This window comes from Urocitellus parryii, chromosome 6, assembly GCF_045843805.1.
Source record: "Urocitellus parryii isolate mUroPar1 chromosome 6, mUroPar1.hap1, whole genome shotgun sequence".
NCBI lineage: Eukaryota > Metazoa > Chordata > Mammalia > Rodentia > Sciuridae > Urocitellus > Urocitellus parryii.
The window spans coordinates 50,687,744-50,706,981 of NC_135536.1; the positions used below are offsets into that span (position 1 = coordinate 50,687,744).

At 37.5% G+C, this 19,238-nt stretch overlaps 1 protein-coding gene across 10 annotated transcripts in view; it reads left to right on the top strand.

The window, feature by feature from the left end:
* Window positions 1-19,238, top strand: part of Mia2 (MIA SH3 domain ER export factor 2) — a 102,501-nt gene that overhangs the window by 19,994 nt on the left and 63,269 nt on the right. For 3 of the 10 annotated variants that reach the window (XM_026411318.2, XM_026411323.2, XM_026411321.2), the window contains exons 1-4: window positions 7,904-8,038; window positions 14,077-14,205; window positions 18,428-18,449; window positions 18,566-18,654. In XM_026411318.2, coding sequence (XP_026267103.2) covers window positions 8,012-8,038; window positions 14,077-14,205; window positions 18,428-18,449; window positions 18,566-18,654 — 267 coding nt within the window. In that variant the 5' untranslated portion in view covers window positions 7,904-8,011. Of the gene's footprint in view, window positions 1-7,903; window positions 8,039-9,075; window positions 9,294-9,549; window positions 9,578-9,678; window positions 10,070-14,076; window positions 14,206-18,427; window positions 18,450-18,565; window positions 18,655-19,238 lie in introns of those variants that run through there. The other 7 variants (XM_026411322.2, XM_026411324.2, XM_026411317.2 and 4 more) reach the window with 6 other exon arrangements.

The window sequence follows — 19,238 nt, forward strand, 5'->3', positions numbered from 1 at the left end:
CCGTTATGCTCGAATTTGGGGACCCCTCAAAAGACCACCAGAGACCAAGATCGATGTAAATGGCAAAGAGGTGTTTATTGCGAGCTAGCTCGGTCCTCTGCGTGCACACACAGCAACTGGTGACGCTGAGAGGCCCCGAGCCCAGGGTTTGCAGCAGTTTTATACACTCTTTGGGGAAGGCAGGGACTTTTGCTCTGAGGTAGAGGCTGGTTTTTCATTACTAGAAATGTTGAACATTTTTTCATATATTTGTTGATAGAATGCATATCTTCATCTGATAAGTTTCTATTCAGCTCCTTGACCCGTTTATTGATTTGTTGTTTTTTTTTTTGGTGTTAAGTTTTTTGGATTCTTTATATATCATGGAGATTAGTGCTCTATGTGACTTGTGTGTGGCAAAAATTTGCTCCCCAAATGTAGGCTCTCTGTGCATTTTTTTTTTCTGAGAAGAAGCTTTTTAGTTTGAGTACATCCCATTTATCAATTCTTGATTTTTTTTCTTGTGCTTTAGGAGTCTTGTTAAGGGAGTTGGGGCCTAATCTGACGTGATGAAGATTTGGGCCTACTTTTTCCTATATTAGGTGCAGGGTCTCCTAGGTCCTTGATCCACTTTGAGTTGAGTTTTGTGCATGATGATGTTACCACTGTTGACTGTTGTCGAGTCCTTGCTTCCCCAGTGTTGAAGTATAACACCAGAGAAGCACGCTGAGGCAAGTTTAGAGTGGAAATAGAAGTTTATTAAAGGATAGCAGAAAAGACTTCTCCAGGAGGAAGAAGAGGACCCAAGAGGTGGAATCAGTGGAAGTTCGGTTGTTTCCCTTGTTTCCCCTTTTTATAGTTCTTTTTTTTTTTTAATAAAATAATTCTTTTTTTTTAAGAGAGAGTGAGAGAGGAGAGAGAGAGAATTTTTAATATTCATTTTCTAGTTCTCGGCGGACACAACATCTTTGTTGGTATGTGGTGCTGAGGATCGAACCTGGGCCACACGCGTGCCAGATGAGTGCGATACCACTTGAGCCACATCCCCAGCCCTTTTTATAGTTCTTTTAGTGATGGAGTGTAGGTGGGAAGGCCTGAGGGGTGGGACACAGGTGGGCCAAATAAGTAATCTGGGCTGGAAGGACTTCATTAACACTTCTTCGGGATGGGCTATCTTCAAATCTGTTGGGGCTGTTCATTAACATTTTTTGGGGATGGACTTTGGGGCTAGGGCTTTTCTCAGGACTTCGTTAACATTCCATGAGTTGTCCTGCATTTCTCGGAATTCATTCTCAGCATGCCCTCCATTTTAGATTTCACTTGATATTAGACCTGATTTAGCTAACTACACTGACTACCTAATTTTAAATCTGGCTTCATTCCCCCATCTAATTTGGGAACTCCTTACTACTGTAAGGAAAGGGGGTGAAGATCATTCTGGCTTCTTCAAGCTGAAAAGGGGAGGATGTTGGGCAAGCAGTTTGGAGTCCCCCTTTAAAAATCGGGTCTATCGAGTGGTCCATGATAGAAGTCCGATTGAGAAGTAATAGGCTGGAGGGCCATTTGAGTGGATGGGTGCTCTATAAAAGAAACAAGAATTCATTAGTACTGGAACCAGATCGATGCAGCAATAAATGCCACAGTACAGGAATATGCCAATGAGTGTGATGTTAATGACAGGGACTAACAATGTTTTCCACCAGGAAGTACTGAAAAACCAGCCTGTACTTCAGAGCAAAGCCCGTCCAAGGAAGGGACATCACCTTTGTCCTTGGAAAAACCCACAGAGCACTCCTAGGCACATTCCCACCCTGCTAAATTGTTTATCTACAAATAACAGGAGAGATCTGCTGTGCCTGGTGTCCCTGACTCAGTCAGGCTAGGTGGGGATCCATAGCAACCCTCTAGCAGCCACCAATCAGCATACCTGGGATGCCAGATGACCCTCCCAGTAGTTTATGGTGGTTGATAACATGTTGGGAAACCATGTAGTTCCGCACTGTACACCCCTCTAGGCTTAAACCAATCAGTTCAAATGAATACCCCTTTTGTACTGACCAATCACCTCTACCCAACTTGTTCCCGCCAGTGAATGTGCTAATCATGTTTTAGAGTTGTTATTTGATTTTCCCGCGGTGTGTGGGTGTGTGATGATTTGCTAAGAGATGCTATAATGTATGTGAAGTCCCTGCCTTCTCCAAAGAATGTATAAAACTGCTGCAAACCTTGGGCTTGGGGCCTCTCAGCGTCACCAGTTGCTATGTGTGCACGGGGAGGACCCAGCTAGCTCGCAATTGCTGCTTACATCGATCTTGGTCTCTTGTGGTCTTTTGGGGGTCCCGAATTCGAGCATAATAATACCAGAGAACCAGGAGCTAAGATATTGTTCCCATGACAAAGTTGGTGAGGACATGGCTTCTATCTGAGCATGTCAATCTTTAAGGATATTTGTCACATTGCCAGAATTGTCAGGGTTACAGATGTCCTTCCCCTTGAGATACAGTTTAATAATTTAATGTCATCTGATCTTGCAAAATCCTTTTACTAGTATGACCTCTGTGTCTAATAGAGAAATCTTTAATTCTGTTACTTAGGGCTGGATAACCATTCTAGCAAACACTAAGCCTACCTGTGTAGGTTAGGAATAACTCTACTCTGGCAGTTCCTTTTGATAGTTATCAGGCATTCCTGCCTAAGAATCTCTTTTGTAGCCTGCAGTTTACTTATGAATGCCAGGCGAGAGTGCTACTTCAAGAGCCACATCCCCAGCCCCTCATTAACACTTCTTTGGAAAGGGCTGTCTTCAAATCTGCTGTGGCTGTTCATTAACATTTCTTTTGGGATTAACATTTTTTGGTGCCTTTATCTAGTATGAGATATCGAGATATCTGTATTTATGTGGGTATGACTCTGTGTCTTCTATTATGTACCATTGGTCTACATGTCTACTTTGGTGCCAATACCATGCCATTTTTGTTACTATAGCTTTGTAGTATAGTTTAAGGTCTGGTATTATGATGCCTCCTGCTTCACTCTTCTTGGTAAGGATTGCTTTGTCTATTCTGGGTCTCTTATTTTTTCCAAATGAATTTCATTTGCTTTTTCTATTTCTATAAGGAATGACATTGGGATTTTAATTGGAATCGCATTGAATCTGTATAGCACTTTGCATAGTATGGCCATTTTGATAATATTAATTTTGCCTATCCAAGAGTATGGGAGATTTTTCCATTTCTATGGTCTTCTTCAAAATCTTTCTTTAGTGTTCTGCAGTTTTCATTATAGAGGTCTTTCCCCTTTTTTGTTAAGTTGATTCCCCAATTTTTAAAAAAATTTTTAGTGTTGATGGACCTTTATTTTATTCATTTATTTATATGTGGTGCTGAGAATTGAGGCAAGTGCTCTACCACTGAACCATAATCCCAGCTCCCAATTTTTTTTTTTTAGGCTATTGTGAATGGGGTAGTTTTCAGAGGATATCTCTTTCAGAGGATTCATCCACAAATGTATAGAAATGCATTTGATTTATAGGTATTGATTTTATATCCCGCCTACTTTGCTGAATTCATTAATTTTAGAAGTTTTCTGGTGGAGTTTTTTGGATCCTCTAAGTATAGAATCGTGTTGACAGCAAATAATGATAGTTTGATTTCTTCTTTCCCCATTTGTATCCCTTTAATATCCTTCATCTGTCTAATTGCTCTGTCTAGAGTTTCAAGGATTATGTTGAATTGAAGTGGTGAAAAAGGATTTCCTGTATTGTTTTAGTTTTTAGAGGGAATGCTTCCAATTTTTTTTTTTCATTTAGAATGATGTTGGCCTTGGGTTTAGCATAGATAGCTTTTACAATGTTGAGGTATGTTCCTACTATCCCTAGTTTTTCTAGTGTTTTGCACATGAAAGGGTGCTATATTTTGTCAAATGCTTTCTCTGCATCAATTGATATAATCATTTGATTCTTATCTTTAAGTCTACTGATGTGTTGAATTACATCTATTGATTTCCGTATATTGAACCAAACTTGCATCCCTGGAATGAATCCCACTTGATCATGGTGCACTATTTTTTAAAATATGTTTTTGTATGCAATTTGCCAGAATTTTATTGATATTTTTTGTGTCGATGTTCATCAGGGATATTGGTCTGAAATTTTCTTTCCTTGATGTGTCTCTGCCAGGTTTTGGTATCAGGATGATACTGGCTGCATAGAATGAGTTTGGAAGTGTTCCTTCCTTTTCTATTTCATGGAATAATTTGAAGAATATTGGTATTAGTTCTTCCTTGTAGGTCTTGTAGAACTCAGCTATGAATCCTTCTGGTCATGGGCTTTTCTTGGTTGGTAGGCTTTTGATGGCATCTTCTATTTCTTTGCTTGAAATTGATCTGTTTAAATTGCATATATCCTCTTGATTCAGTTTGGGTTGATCATATGCCTTTAGACATTTGTCAGTGTCTTCGAGGTTTTCTATTTTACTGGGTATAAATTTTTAAAATAGTTTCTGTCTTCTGTATTTCAATCATGTCTGTTGTGATATTTCCTTTTTCATCACAAATTTTAATAATTTGAATTTTATACCTCCTTCTTTTCATTAGAGTGGCTAAAGATTTGTCAATTTTATGTATTTTTTCAAAGAACCAGCTTTATATTTTGTTAATATTTTCAACTGTTTCTTTAGTTTTAATTTGAAATATGTTTTAGTGAATCTTTCTTATATAAACTTTATATAATGTCTATTTTTCCATAAAATATTACATGTAAGAGTCCTCTTTATTTAACGGTTTTGTTGCAAAGATGCTGTTAAGGATTTTTAAAAACCATTTCTTAAGCTTTGCTGATCTTGACTTTTTTCCTCCCTTTCTATTTTTCAAATTATGGGAAATTACACTAAATGAGTTAAATCAGAAACAGTACTAACTAAAAATAATGTTAAGCACATTATTATTATCCAAATGATAGTTGTGACCTCCAAATGTTATAAAATGAGAGTATAAAAGCAACTAATATCTTAAAATTTCACCAACCTGTAACTAATATCTCAAATTCTGTTCCTTTTTTTAATTTATTACAAATCTTAGTATTGCATATAATTTAGGAAGCATTTTTATCATCTCATTTATAAGAGGAAATTTAACAGTGGTTGTGTTCAAATAATTCATTCTAGTTAGAGGACACAGATAAGGAAAGCAATAATACAGTGTTGTAATAGTCATAGTGTGCTATCTAATTATCTACCTACCTGCCTACCTACCTAGTAGATTGATAGGGATTAGTAGGTAGAGAAGGTAGGAAGGAGGAGACTAGGAAGGTATCGATCATTTGAGCTGATCTTGAATGAAGAGTAGAGTTAGCCAAATTTGAAAGGATGGGCATTCTAGGTTGAGAAGGAGTATTATTTGGGGAGTGGGGATATCGGGGATTGAACTCAGGGGCACCGGACTATTGAGCCACATCCCATCCCTAGCCTTATTTTAAATTTTATTTAGAGTCTATTCTCAATGAATTGCTTAGTGCCTCATTTTTGTTGGGGCCAGCTTTGAACTCACAATCTTCATGGCTCAGCCTCTGGAGCCGCTGGGGATTACAGGCGTGTGCCACCACACCCAGCTGAGAAGGAGTATTTTTAAAAGTTCAGAAGTGAGAGAGAACATGGCTCCCACTATCCACCAATCCCTCTCCAATACTCTGGGGACTGGACTCAGGAATGCCTTATCACCTAGCTATATCCTCAGCCCTTATTATTTTTTTTATTTTTGAGACAGGGTTTTGCTAAATTGCCAAGGTTGGCTTGAAATTTATGATCCTTCTGCTTCAGCCTCCTGAGTAGCTGGGATTATGGTGTGCACCACAAGCTGAGCATGACAATTTTGAGAACTATAAGCAATGCAGTCTGATTGAGCATAGGGTGAGGCTGAAAATTTATATAGGGATAAAGTCAAGAGTACTGAATTTTTTTTTTTTTTTTTAAACAGTATCCTGGATTAAAGTCAGGGGTTACTGAACTATGTCCCCAGGCTTTTTTATTTTCTGAGACAGGGTCTTGCTAAGTTGCCCAGGCTATCCTTGAACTTTCTATTTTCCTGCCTCACCCTCCTGAATAACTGGGATTACAGGCATGAACTACCACAAAAATAGCTTTCCGGGCTGGGGATGTGGCTTAAGCGGTAGCTCGCTTGCCTGGCATGCGTGTGGCCTGGGTTCGATCCTCAGCACCACATGCAAAACAAAGATGTTGTGTCCGCGGAGAACTAAAAAATAAATATTAAAATTCTCTCTCTCTCTCCTCTCTCTTTAAAAAAATAGCTTTACATGTTATAACAGAAATTCAATTCTATCCCTGTTTTTAAAATATTTTTAATTATTTATTTATTTATTTTAAAATTATTTTTTTAGGTCGTAGATGGACACAACACAATGCCTTTATTTTTATGTGGTGCTTAGGATCAAACCCGGGTCCTGCCCATGCTAGGTGAGCGCTCTTTCGCTGAGCCACAATCCCAGCCCCTGCTTTTTATTTTTTAAATCCCAATTTGTAATGCTGGCAAATATTTGAAGAAAGAAAATAACATACAAGTCAGACTAAATATTCTGTGAATTGTATTTGGCTCACTAGCCACATTTTTATACCGTGGCCTGTTCTTATACAGCAATGAAGCTCAAGCAGTACTGCTTACTTATGTAGATATGTACTCTTCCTACATTTATTTCAATTGTTTGGCTTCCATATGGCTTTATGTTTATAATAGTTTTTTTCCTTTTTTTAAATATTTTTTTTTTTGAGAGAGAGAGAGAGAGAGAGAGAGAGAGAGAGAATTTTTTTTTTTATATCTATTTTTTAGTTCTCAGCGAACACAACATCTTTGACAGTATGTGGTGCTGAGGATCCAACCCAGGCCTCACGCATGCCAGGCGAGCGCGCTAAGGCTTGAGCCACATTCCCAGCCCTAAGTTTATAATCTTTACACTAAATCTACTGAAGAGTTCCTGTCAGATCTAGAAATCTAACAATCTGAATGCATCTATTAAGCAACCATAATATAGATTTGAATAGCTGCAATAAGTGGAAAATTTGAGTTATTTTACAGTTAAATTTAAGTGAAAGGGTTCTTCTTGCCTAAATGTTTACGCAATTGTTTTAATTTGCTGGTAGTTTCAGGTAGATTTTGTATAGAACATACTTTCTTTGTATTGTTCAGGTAATAGCAATAAACACTACTTTTTACCTATATTTTATAAATGAGGAACCTATGAGAGTTCTAACATTTATGTACTCCTAAATAACAATCTTCATTTATAGTTAAAAGAAACAATGGAAATGACCTAGCTCTTGTTCAACAGGTAGCTTCTGATTCACTCTTCTTAGAAAAACTCTTACATCACTAGTACAGAGAATGACAAGGTGGATCAACAATTTTGTTTGATTTTCTTCCAAAGGCCTAGATCTTATGTCCGACACTGCCTGTTTAATTAAGAGGGAGTAACTAGCACTTACAGCATTGTCAGGGCCGCTCATCAGGGGAATGGGTTTCCAAATTTGTGGAGGAAGTTACTGGTAAGTATGTTTCCAGTGGTTTTGGATACTTCCTAGTAGGTGTTACACACATTAAATATTTGTTGCCCATTTCCTTTAATGCAGGTCATATATAAGCCCATAGCTACTTATGGAGAACAATTTTTGAATATCTTGTACATGATAGAAAATATATACCCTTCATAAATAGACTATAGAATTTAGTTCTATGTAAAATTAGAATTTTTCTTTCAAATTGTAGGTTTTAAGATGGTAATAATATATGTGATATTTAAGAAAAAAAAAAGTATATGCTGTGAGGTCCATTAAATTGAATTACAGGTTGGTAGTCACAACTCCACCTATAGCACCCCTTTACCACACAAGTGTCAAAACAGGATCGGTCAGTGTGGAAACAGAAGGGTACAGGATGTATTAGAATCTGAAATCTTTCTCCAGGATATGAGGTGCTTAGAAGAACTTTATTTACATCTAAGGTTATCTTAACATGAGCCATTTAAGGAATGGAATTGAATGATCTTGAGGAAGAGGTAAGTTAAACATACAGAAAAGAAATTGGGTTTGGAATTCTGTATTGAGTTTGCTAAGATTTACGTGTTTTTGCTATGGAAGAAGATTAGATTTTTTTTTCTATTTTTTAGAATTTTACTTACTCTTTTGTCCCTAGTCTGTTTTTACTATTTGGAATGGTTAATTATTGAAAATTGGAAATGGGCACAGACTAATTTAGGGAGCACAAAGGGATTATTATTATTATCTGTAAGTCCTTAAAGTTGGAAATGTTCTGGAGCCTCTGAAAATGTCCAGACTCATTAAAGAATTTTAATGGAGTAATACAATGTTCTAATTGAGAAATACATTGTTCTAAGAGTCTCTGAAATTCTGAAGATAAATTTATATGATGTTTCTGTTCTGACTAGCTACTCACTTAATTTAATTTCAATACACACTACACAACATGTATGGAAGGTTTGTAACACCTTAAGAATAATTATTAAGCAATTTCTGCTACTCTCTGATACTAGAAGTTCTTGAAACTCCCCAAGATGATGTGGGAAAGGAGAGAAAGAGCAATTTGAGTTCTGGAAAACTAGGTCACATTTTAGTTCTTGAAAATCACATTCAGTTAACTTTGACTTTTTTTTTTTTTTTTAATTTCTACAAGAGCTTACACTGGGAAATTTTACTAAGGTTCTAAGATTTTGTTCATCTATTGTGTTTTCTTGGGAGATTTGTTCAGGTAGAAGTATCTGCTCTTTTTTCAGTTGCTTCCCTGCAGACTTGAGTTAGGCAGAATTTGATGAGATTATACTGGTATGGAGACCTATGTATTAGGAATGGTTCATCCTTTACACCTATTAACCTAAATTGCCTACTACAAACAAATCCATCTCTGGGCACTTTATTCAACCTCCCTAAAAATAGGATCCTAAATTTAGAGGGCAAGTTGCTACTTTTAGCTCTTCTACTCAGATGAAAACAGCATGTCTTGGGCCAAAGTCTACACGGGTTGGATTTAGTCAGATCCATCTGCCAGCGCCTAGATCACTGAGAGAAGTGACAAACCCCTGGCACCCTCCATAGGGCAAAGGAGAGCCTATAGATGTTTTCTTGTGTAGGAGAGGTTAAACCCAGATCAGACCACTGCTGACCCGAGATGCTTTCCTGCCCAAAGTCCAAAGTCCAGACACGGTTGGCAATGCACCCTGGCCGAGTACTGCAGGCCATTTTCTGACAGGAATGCAGGAGGCGGCGGGTTTCCTTGGGCCAGCTTGGTCCCCCGGGGTACGACGCCTTAAGGGCTTGTGTGGGGGTGCAGATGGCTCTAGTGGAGGAGAGGGCTGGGGTTGGAGTTGGGGCTGGGGCTGGCCCCGGACCCTGGGTCGAGGGGGCGCGCCGCGCTCACGCCGGGCTGAGCCAAAAGCCTCTGAGAGAAGTTGCCGCCACAGCAACTGAAGCCAGAGCCCTGCCACAGCCCTGGTCTTCAGGCCTGTGCGGCCCGCACCCCAGCGCAGAGCCTGAGATCGAATCCCAGATCCCTTGACTTCCAAGGCCCTTGGCTTCCCCAGGTAGAGCGCCGGTCCCTTTAAGAGCTAACTACCAGGACACGTCTACCAACATCGCGCGAGGAAGGAGGGGAAGTTTACCGCGGTCCTCGCCTCCCCGCCTCTCCGTGGCAGCCTGGCCGAAACCAAACTGAGGGGTGGGTGGCATGTCGAGGAGGCGCCGTGGGCTGGAGTGGGACCGGCTTGAACCTGCTCTGTTTCAGAATGCACGGCTTAGCGAAGGGGTCCAGGCTCCCCCCGCAGGCAGCTTGAGCGCACGAGGCCTGTGGGATCCCGTGCCCGCGGCTCCCCCCGCAGCTGGCTCGCAGTGGTCTGCTCCGTCGCCGGGTGCAGGTTCGGGTTCCGGACCGAACGCTGAGTGTCCGCCGCCTCTTTTGGCGTGGCTGGGCAGGCCGTCGTTGCGGCGGCAACAGCCAAAGCAACGTTGGCGTAATGGAGGGGCCCAGGGCTGCCCCTCAGCGGTACTGGAGGCTGGTCCTAGAAGAAGTACGCAGGGTGAGTCGGCGCGATCGGGGTTACGTGGCCCTGGCGTAGCGGGGCCGCCGGGGAGCGCAGCCCCTGACTTTGGCGTTGGGGTTGGCGCCTCGCTTGTCAGGGGTTCTGAAGCCAGATCTATCCTGCCTCCGGCGGTAGTTAGGTCAGGGTGCTTGGAAGGGTTTTGTGTAGTAGCAGGGGACCTGGAGATCAGGAAGGTGACGAACGCATTCGCCCTGCTGGACTTTGCAAAGGGGTAGTTACCGTTAACCCCTACTCCCCAAATGAATTAGCTGTTCCGTTTTGTTATTTGTTTTGAATAGGGATTATTGACACGTGATTCTTGGGACTGTGAGAACCTTGGGGAACGATCCTCTGAAATGAGTTTTATATTTAGTGATGAAACTTCTCGTTGTCTTGCGCGGGAGTTGGGATTCTAATTCTGCGGTTTTTCAATATAGAATGCCTGTTTGAGATGCTTTGCCATAAAGCGAGATTGTTCTTTGCTTGTCTGTGTCTTAACGTAAAAGATCTAGACATAGTAAATTCTCAGTTAAAATTCACTTTTTTTCAGGTTCACTTTGTAATCAGGTTGCAGAGATTTTTCTCCTTAAGTGTCCGTAAGTGTTTTTGTTGTCATGTTCAGGAGCATTTATGTCGCTCTGTTTCAAAAAAACTGCATTACGTTTTATATATATATATATATATATATATATATATATATATATATATATATATTAGTTGTAGTTGGACACAATACCTTTATTTTTATTTATTTTTATGTGATGCTGAGGATCGAACCTAGGGCCTCACATGTGCTAGGCAAGCGCTCAACCCTGAGCCACAACCCCAGCCCCTTAAAAAAGACAAAAGTCTTTTAAAAAATAAAATCTTGAGGCAATTATGATTGTTTTCTTCCTATGTGAATTAAAAGTATTGTTGCCATGCTTTTCATTCATTTATTCAACCTTAGTGTATCTAGCATACACTCATGAATGACAAGGTCAGCTCTATGGAGGTTCTAAATGGAACATACATCTGGTCCTTAGCAACATACTGTCTGTTAAAGGAGAGAAGACAAAAAAATTAGTCCAAAGTAGAAACTGATGAAGTGCTTACTGAAGCATACATACAAAGTGAGGGGTGGGAAAGATAACATTTTCTTAATTGGTTAGTAAAGTCTTTCCAGGCTGTGCAAATAGTTAAAGTAGAGGAGGCATAAAACAGCCAGGTGTGTGCAGAGGAGTAGGACCTGTATTACTTAGAGTATAAAGTGGACTCAGGGCATGATGTGCAATGATGCTTACTGGAAATAAGTGGGTTCCAAGTGCTACTGTAAGATGCTGGAGAGCTGTTGAGGGCTTTTCAGTGTTTCGACTTTACATAGCTTCCTGATAGTAGCATGTAGGTTAGATGTCAGTGAAACAAAACTCAAAACAGGCTTTAAGGGAGAAGTGACAATGGTAGGGATAAGAGAACAGGGTACTGAATGTGGAGATATTTAGAAGCTAAAAGTTAAAATGGTTATGGATTATATGGTTACTGATTAGATTTGATTAGATGGAAAGAGAGAAGAAACCTAAAATGACTCCTAGGTTTTTGGCTATGGCAGTTTAACTCATTAACTAAGATGGGGTTTATAAGGAAGTTGTGGAGGAGAGATAATTTTCAGATTGTACATATTTCTCTTTCTTCACTAAGAACAACAATAATCAATACTTTTTTTTTTAACAAGACTCCAATGGAGAGAGACATGGAGAGAGGCTGTCAGGTTCTGCAGGATTTTCTTCTCTGATGATCATCTTGCCACCCCCCACCCCCCCCCACCCCGGGATTGAACTCGGTGGTACTTAACCAGTGAGCCACATCCCTTGCCCTTTTTATGTTTTATTTTGAGATAGGGTCTTGCTAAGTTGCTCAGTGCCTCCCTAATTTGCAGAGGCTGGCTTTGAACTCAAAATCCTCCTGCCTCAGTTTCCCAAGTCACTGGGATTACAGGTGTGTGCCACCACACTCGGCCATCCATATGATTTTTTTTTTTTTGCTAAATGACACAACTCTTACCACACTGGCCTGGGTGTTAGGAAGTCACAACATTGCTTTGATTTTAATTTTCTTTCTAGTTTTTTTAAAGCATTATTTTTTGGGAAGTGGGAGGTACTGGGGATTTAACCCAGGGACAATTTACCATTGAGCTACATCCTTTTTATTTTTAATCTTGAGACAGAGTCTCACTAAGTTGCTTAGAGCCTTGCTAAATCACCGAGGCTGGCTTGAACTTGTGATCCTCTTGCCTCAGCTTCCTGATTTGATGGGATTATAGACATGTGCATGGCACATTTGACTTTGAGCAACTGTTAAACTGTATTCCACAGAGGCTACATCTTTTTACATCCCCATGAGCAGTTTGAGTTCCAATTTTCTGTACTCTTAACATTTTTATGTGTGTGTGTTTAAATAGCTACTCTGGGGAGTATACAGTGGTATCTTGTGGCTTTGATTTGCATTCCCTAATAAATAATGACATTGAACATCTTTACATGTGCTTATTGGCTATTTGTATATATTTTCTTTGGAGAAATATCTATCTTTAGTCTATTTAAACAAATGATTTGTGCTTTTATTAAGTCATAAGAGTTCTTTTAAATTTTTTTTTATTTTTAAAATTCTTTTATAGTCATACATGACAGCAGAATGTATTTTGACATATAATACATACATGGAAGAGTTCTTTATTTATTTAGGTACTAGTCCCTTCTCAGATACATGATTTGCAAATATTTTCTCTTATTCTGTGTATTGTCTTTTCTTGATGGTATTCTGTGAAGCACTACAATTTTAAATTTTGATTGTTCAACTTGTTTATTTTTTCTTTGATTGCTTGTGTTTTGGTGTCATATCTAAGAAACCATTGCTTAAAACAAGTCACAAAGATTAACACCTATGCTTCCTTCGAAGAGTTTTAGCTTTCACATTAAGATCTTTGATCCATTTTGAATTAATTTTTTATGTATAAAGTCTGAGTCCAGATTCATTCCTTGGTGTTTGAATATTGATTTATCCTAGTATGATTTGTTGAAAGGACTGTTCTTTCCACATTGATTTGTTTTGATATTGCTATTGAAAATAATTGGCTATGAATTTAAGGGTTTATTTCTGTACTCTAATTTCTGTTCCTTTGGTCTATGTATTACATAGTTATGTTATTATATTGTCTTTTAAAATTTTTCTGACATCATCTTAATTATTATAGTTTTGTAATACATTTTTGGAGTAGGGAAGAATGAGTCTGCCAATATTATTTTTCTTTATCAGTATTATTTTGGATGTTCGGGGTTTCTTGCATTGCTAAATGAATTTTATGATCAGCTGGTCCATTTCTGCAAAAAAAAGGATGTTGGAGTTTTCATAGGGATTGCTTTGAATCTGTAAATCACTTTGGGAAGTATTGCTGTCTTTGATATAAAGTCTTCCAGTCCACAGACAGAGGGTATTTTTCCATTATTTAGATCTCAGTTTCTTTCAACAATGCTTTGTAGTTTTCAATGTGAGCTTCTTTTGTTGAATTTAGTTCTAATATCTTATTATTTTGGATGCTACTGAAAATAAAGTGCTTTTTTAAACTTGCATGTTCAGCTTGTGGAATCCAGCGTATTCACCAGGTAAAACCTAAGCTGGATGAAATGAGGGAAGGAACATCTGAATCTGAGTCATTCAACTTCTTTCTTTGCCTTTCCAGCTGCTATTTCTCATCCTTGAAAGGTCTGAGGCATTTCTGTTGCACTCCAGTTTGAAAATATTTGCATCTCACTATGATGCTTTTCTTCATCATTTGGTGATAATGGTTGAAAGTTGCCAGAAAAATGTTTTTGGATATCTTCCGTTTGGTGTTACTCTGGCAGCCCATTTTGTGAAAAGGATATTAATAGAGTTGAACACATGCATTTGAACCTATATTCGTAATCAATAATTATTGTCAAAAATGCAGATTTATGGACTTAATTTTTTTTTTTTTTTTTGTCTTGAAGGTTGTGGAAGCATTGCCTGAAGATATGAGACCAGGCCCTAATCCTTATGGCCTTCCGTGGGAGTTGGTGATATGTGCAGCTCTTGGATTTTTAGCTATTCTCTTGTTTTTATGGAGAAGTTTTAAATCTGTAAGTAAGCAGTATATACTAAGAGAAAATGTTCATTCTGACTAGAGTCTGAACAAGTAGTATGAGAAACATTTGTTTTTTTAAGGAAACAGGCTGTAGTTTGGTGGTAACACATGTTAATGTGTGGCTAACAGAAACTATGTATTCAGAGGAACTTTTTTTTGTATAAAAATTTTATTTTGTTTATTTAAAAAAAAAAACATTTATTTTTTTAGTTGTAGGTGGACACAATGCCTTTATTTTATTTTTATGTGGTGCTGAGGATCGAACCCAGTGCCTCACACATGCTAGGCAAGTTCTCTACCTCTGAGCCACAGCCCCAGCCTCATGTATAAAAATTTTAAAGAATTTCTTTATAGAAGTATTATACACTAATATTAAACCCCTACCTTTATTTATTTATTTATTCTTTTTCTCTCCCCACCTTCTCCAACATCTGTGAATGTATCACTTAACTTGGAATAAAAAACATTGTCGGGCTGGGGATGTGGCTCAAGTGGTAGCGTGCTTGCTTGGCATGCGTGCGGCCCGGGATTCGATCCTCAACACCACATACAAACAAAGATGTTGTGTCCGCCGCAAACTGAAAAATAAATATTAAAATTTCTCTCTCTCTTTAAAAAACAAAAACAAAACATTGTTATTTACATTTAGGTAATCCTGCCTCATTTCACTCCCTGCCTTTAAAAATTTTGGGGACATCATATTATATCCTTTAAAAGTATAGATTATAATTTTACTTGATATCATGCCATATGTCATCTTTTGAGCTTTGTTTTTGACCTTATGTTGTTAAGATACATCCATATTTTGAATGTTAAGATTCATCATACCATGCTGCATGCAGTGGTGCATGCCTGTATTCCCAGCAACTCCAGAGTCTGAGGCAGGAGGATTGAAGTTCAAGGCCAGCCTCAGCAACTTAGTGAGACCCTGTCTCAAAATTCAAAGGGCTGGGGATGTAGCTCAGTGGTAAGTGCTCCTGGTTTCCATCCCCAGTACCAAAAAAAAAAAAAAAAAAGATTCACTATTATTTACTATTTCTGTAGAATATCACATTATAAAAAATATATTATAGTTTTGGGCTGGGGTTGTGGCTTAACGGTAGAGCGCTTGCCTAGCATGTGTGAGGCCCTGTGTGAGGCCCTGTGTGAGGCCCTGGGTTCGACCCTCAGCACCACATAAAAATAAAAAAAGGTATTGTGTACAACTACAACTAAAAAATAAATTTAAAAAAAAATATATACATACATATATTATAGTTTTATCTGTACTTTTATGGCCCTGGACATTTGGGTTATTTCCCAGGCTTTTTCTATTATAAACAGTACTGCTGTGTTTATTATTAATTCATATCTCTTGTTGTATATTTGTAAGAGTTTTCTTGGGAATATATGTAAGTATGAGATTATTAGATTAAAAAGCATATGGAAGTTTTACTTTTAAAAGGTAATGTCAAATTCTTTTCTTCATTATCTGTATTGCTTTATACTTCTCCCAGCGCTATATAAGAATCCCTACAGATCCATTTGATCCATGTTCTCTCCAACACTTACTGTTGTAGTTCTTGATTTTTATCATTTGAGTGGCTATAAAATGGATCTTATCATGGCCTTGATTTGAATTTCCTCATGATCTCTCCCAGTACATTTATTAGCCGTATATATTTGTTGTTCTTGAAAATCTTTGTCTTTTGCCAAGATTTTTTTGAGTAGTTTGTTTTTTCCTATTTCATTATATAGTCGTCTTCTTTTTTTTTTTTAAGTTTGTTTTTGGTTATTTACTCACATGTGCCTGTAACAAAGCAGGAATAACTGTTGTGTATCTTTATTTACTTATTTGTGGTGCTAGGGATTGAACCTAGGGCTTCTTGAATGTCAGGCAGAGACTCTACTACTGAGCCACGTCCCCAGCCTTCATTATATATTTTTGTTGCTATCTTTATTATGTGTATTGCAAATGTCCCAGTATGAAATATCTTTTCCTTTTAATTTTTTTTATGATATACAGAAATTCTCATTTTTGAATGTGAGAAAATTCTCACATTCTCAGTTTTGCTTTTAATACTGAAATCCTTGATCTATCTTTTTTTTGTTTGTTTGTTTGGGGGGTACCGGGGATTGAACTCAGGGGCATTTGGCCACTGAGCCACATCCCTAGCCCTATTTTGTGATTTTTACTTAGAGACAGGATCTCACTGAGTTGCTTTGCACCTTGCTTTTGCTGAGGCTGAGGCTAGCTTTGAACTTGAAATCCTCTTGCCTCAGCGTTCTGAGCTACTAGGGTTATAGGCATACTCCACTGCGCCTGGCCCTTGATCTGTCTTGAGTTATTTTTTTAGGTTAGGGATTCAGTATGTCTGGTTCCACATATTAAAATTCATGTATATGAGAATCTTTAATGCATTCTATTCCATTGAATATTGTTGAAAGTAGATGCATATACATCATTGTTTCCACATATTAGATTACGAGTGTTAATTGACTGATTGTATTGTTCATGAATTACATTTTTTTGTTTTTCTTTGTTTCCTACATTAATCAAAAATGAAGAAAAGTGTACTGCATTCCATTGTTATGGTGGATTTATCACGTTCTGTTTTTCTGTTCATTCTTGTTTTGCATATTTTGAGGATATTTTGTTAGGTGTATACATGTTTAGAATTACTGTATCTTCTTGGTAAATTGAAACCTGGCAGTATCTAGTGACCTTCTATCACTCTAATGATACTTTTAAGACCTCTTATATCCAATGTTAAGAGAGCCATACTAACTTTGAGTGATAGTTGATATCTTTTCTCATCCTCATATTTTTCAGCCTTTCCATGGTCTCTATTTAATGTGTATTTTGTATATATATATTAATATCTAATCCGGCAATCCTCTTTTTCACTGTTGAGTGTAGTCTATGTACACATATTATGATTATTGATTATGGATGCATTTGGAGTTTCTTCCAGTTTAATTTATTAATGTGTTCTACTTTTTGTATGTTTCTTTTAAATTCTTTTCACTTTGATAAGTAGATCTTTCTGCCTGGAAGACAAGAACCTCAGCACATTCTTATATCCAGGGTGTCCTTTTTTACTTTCCAATCTTTATCATGTTGATATAATCTATGTTTTTATCCTGGATTTATAAGCAGTATCTCTCTCTTTCTCTCTCTCTCTCTCTGTCTCTCTCTCTCTCTCTCCCCCTCCCTCCCCATTTTTTGTTTTCAACTTTTTATTTACCTCTTTTCCATGATCAAGACAATGACAGATATTATAGTATATGATTACTGTTAATTGACATATTTTTTGCTGGGTTTTCTAGAAATAATTTTTGTCATCTTTGAATACTTCTTTCAAGATGTGTTTTAATGTCTTTTTTTTTTTTTCTGGTACTGGGGATTTAACCCAGGGGCAATTTACTACTGAGCTACGTCCCCAGCCCTTTCTATTTATTATTTGGGACAGTATCTCACTAAGTTACTTAGGGCCTCACTAAGTTGCTGAGGCTGGTTTTGAACTCTGAATTCTTCTGCCTCAGCCTCTCAAGCTGCTGGGATTATAGGGCAGGCACCATTGTGCCCGGCCTGACTTCATATTTCTTAACTTCCATTTTTCTATTTTTTTTATGGGATTCTGTTACTTTACTTTTTTTTAAAATTGTAGGTGGACAGAATACCTTTTTATTTATTTATTTATTCTTTATGTGGTACTGAGGATTGAACCCAGTGCTTCACATGTGTTAGGTGAGCACTCCATCACTGAGCTATAACCCCAGTTTTGGGATTCGGTTACCTTTTGAGAAGGTTCTTCAATCTGATGTTTCATTCCCTAATTTCTTCATCTGTATCCATTCTGCCAAACCTTGTCTTTTAAATTGGCTCTTTTCATTTCATGTCTATACATGTTCTGTAGGTGACCTAAGTTCCTTTTTGTCTTTTCTACTTGGTTATGTTACCTCAGCCCTAAGAGTGCTGCTTTCTCATTATTCAAGAGAGAAAAAGCTTTTTCCAAAAAGAAAAAAAAAAATTGGTTTGTGGTTTCTTTAATTAGGGAGACTTTAATATGTAGCATTTTTTTTTTTCCATTGGAAGTAGAACTCTTTTGGCTAACTCATGTTTATAGTAAGGCAAGAAAACTGTTATTTTTAAGTTGGTAGTAGAAAGTAAATAAATTAGATTTACTTGAATGTATGCTTGTTTTAATGTGATTTTTGTTAAAAATTTGTTTCAGGTTAGAAGCCGGCTTTACATAGGTAAGCTAATTTTTCTATTTTAGATCCCATCATTTGTTGAGTATAATTTAAAAACTTATAATAAGTAATTCATTCATAATAATATTGACCTTTATTTTTTTGTTTTTTTTTTAAAGGAAGAGAAAAAAAGCTTGCTCTAAAACTTTCTGGACTAATTAAAGAAAAATGTGAACTACTTGAAAAAGTTAGCCTTGTTCAAAAAGAGGTAAGACATTTTTGGAAAATAACATTTATGTTAGAGTCATAGTACTGACTTTCTTTTTTGATACTGGGGACTGAACTTAGGGGTGCTTTACTATTGAACCACATCCTTAGTCCTTTTTATTTTGAGACAGGTTCTTGATAATTTGCTGGCTTTGAACTTGCAATCCTCCTGCTTCAGCCTACTAAATCACTGGGATTATAGGCATGTGCCACTCATGAAACTTTCTGTTTTTCAATGTATCTACTTCTATGTAAATTTAAGATTAGTAATGCTCTATTTGCAAAGTATGAGAGTTCTGTTGTTCCTCAACTTTAGTGCTTAACCCATCATATTAATTTTGGCCATTATATTAGGTGTGTAGTGTTTTCTTACTGTTGATTGAATTTGTATTTCTCTGCCTAATGAGAGTGAGTGCATTTTTATATATTTTTTTTTGGCCATTTTGATATTCTTTTTGTGAATTTGTCTTTGGGTCTTTTTCATGTTTTAAAAGGAATTGTTGTCTTTATCCTTTTTTTTATGTAGGAGTTTTTCTATATCTCAGATACAAGTTCTTTGTTAGATATATGAACTGCAAATATCTT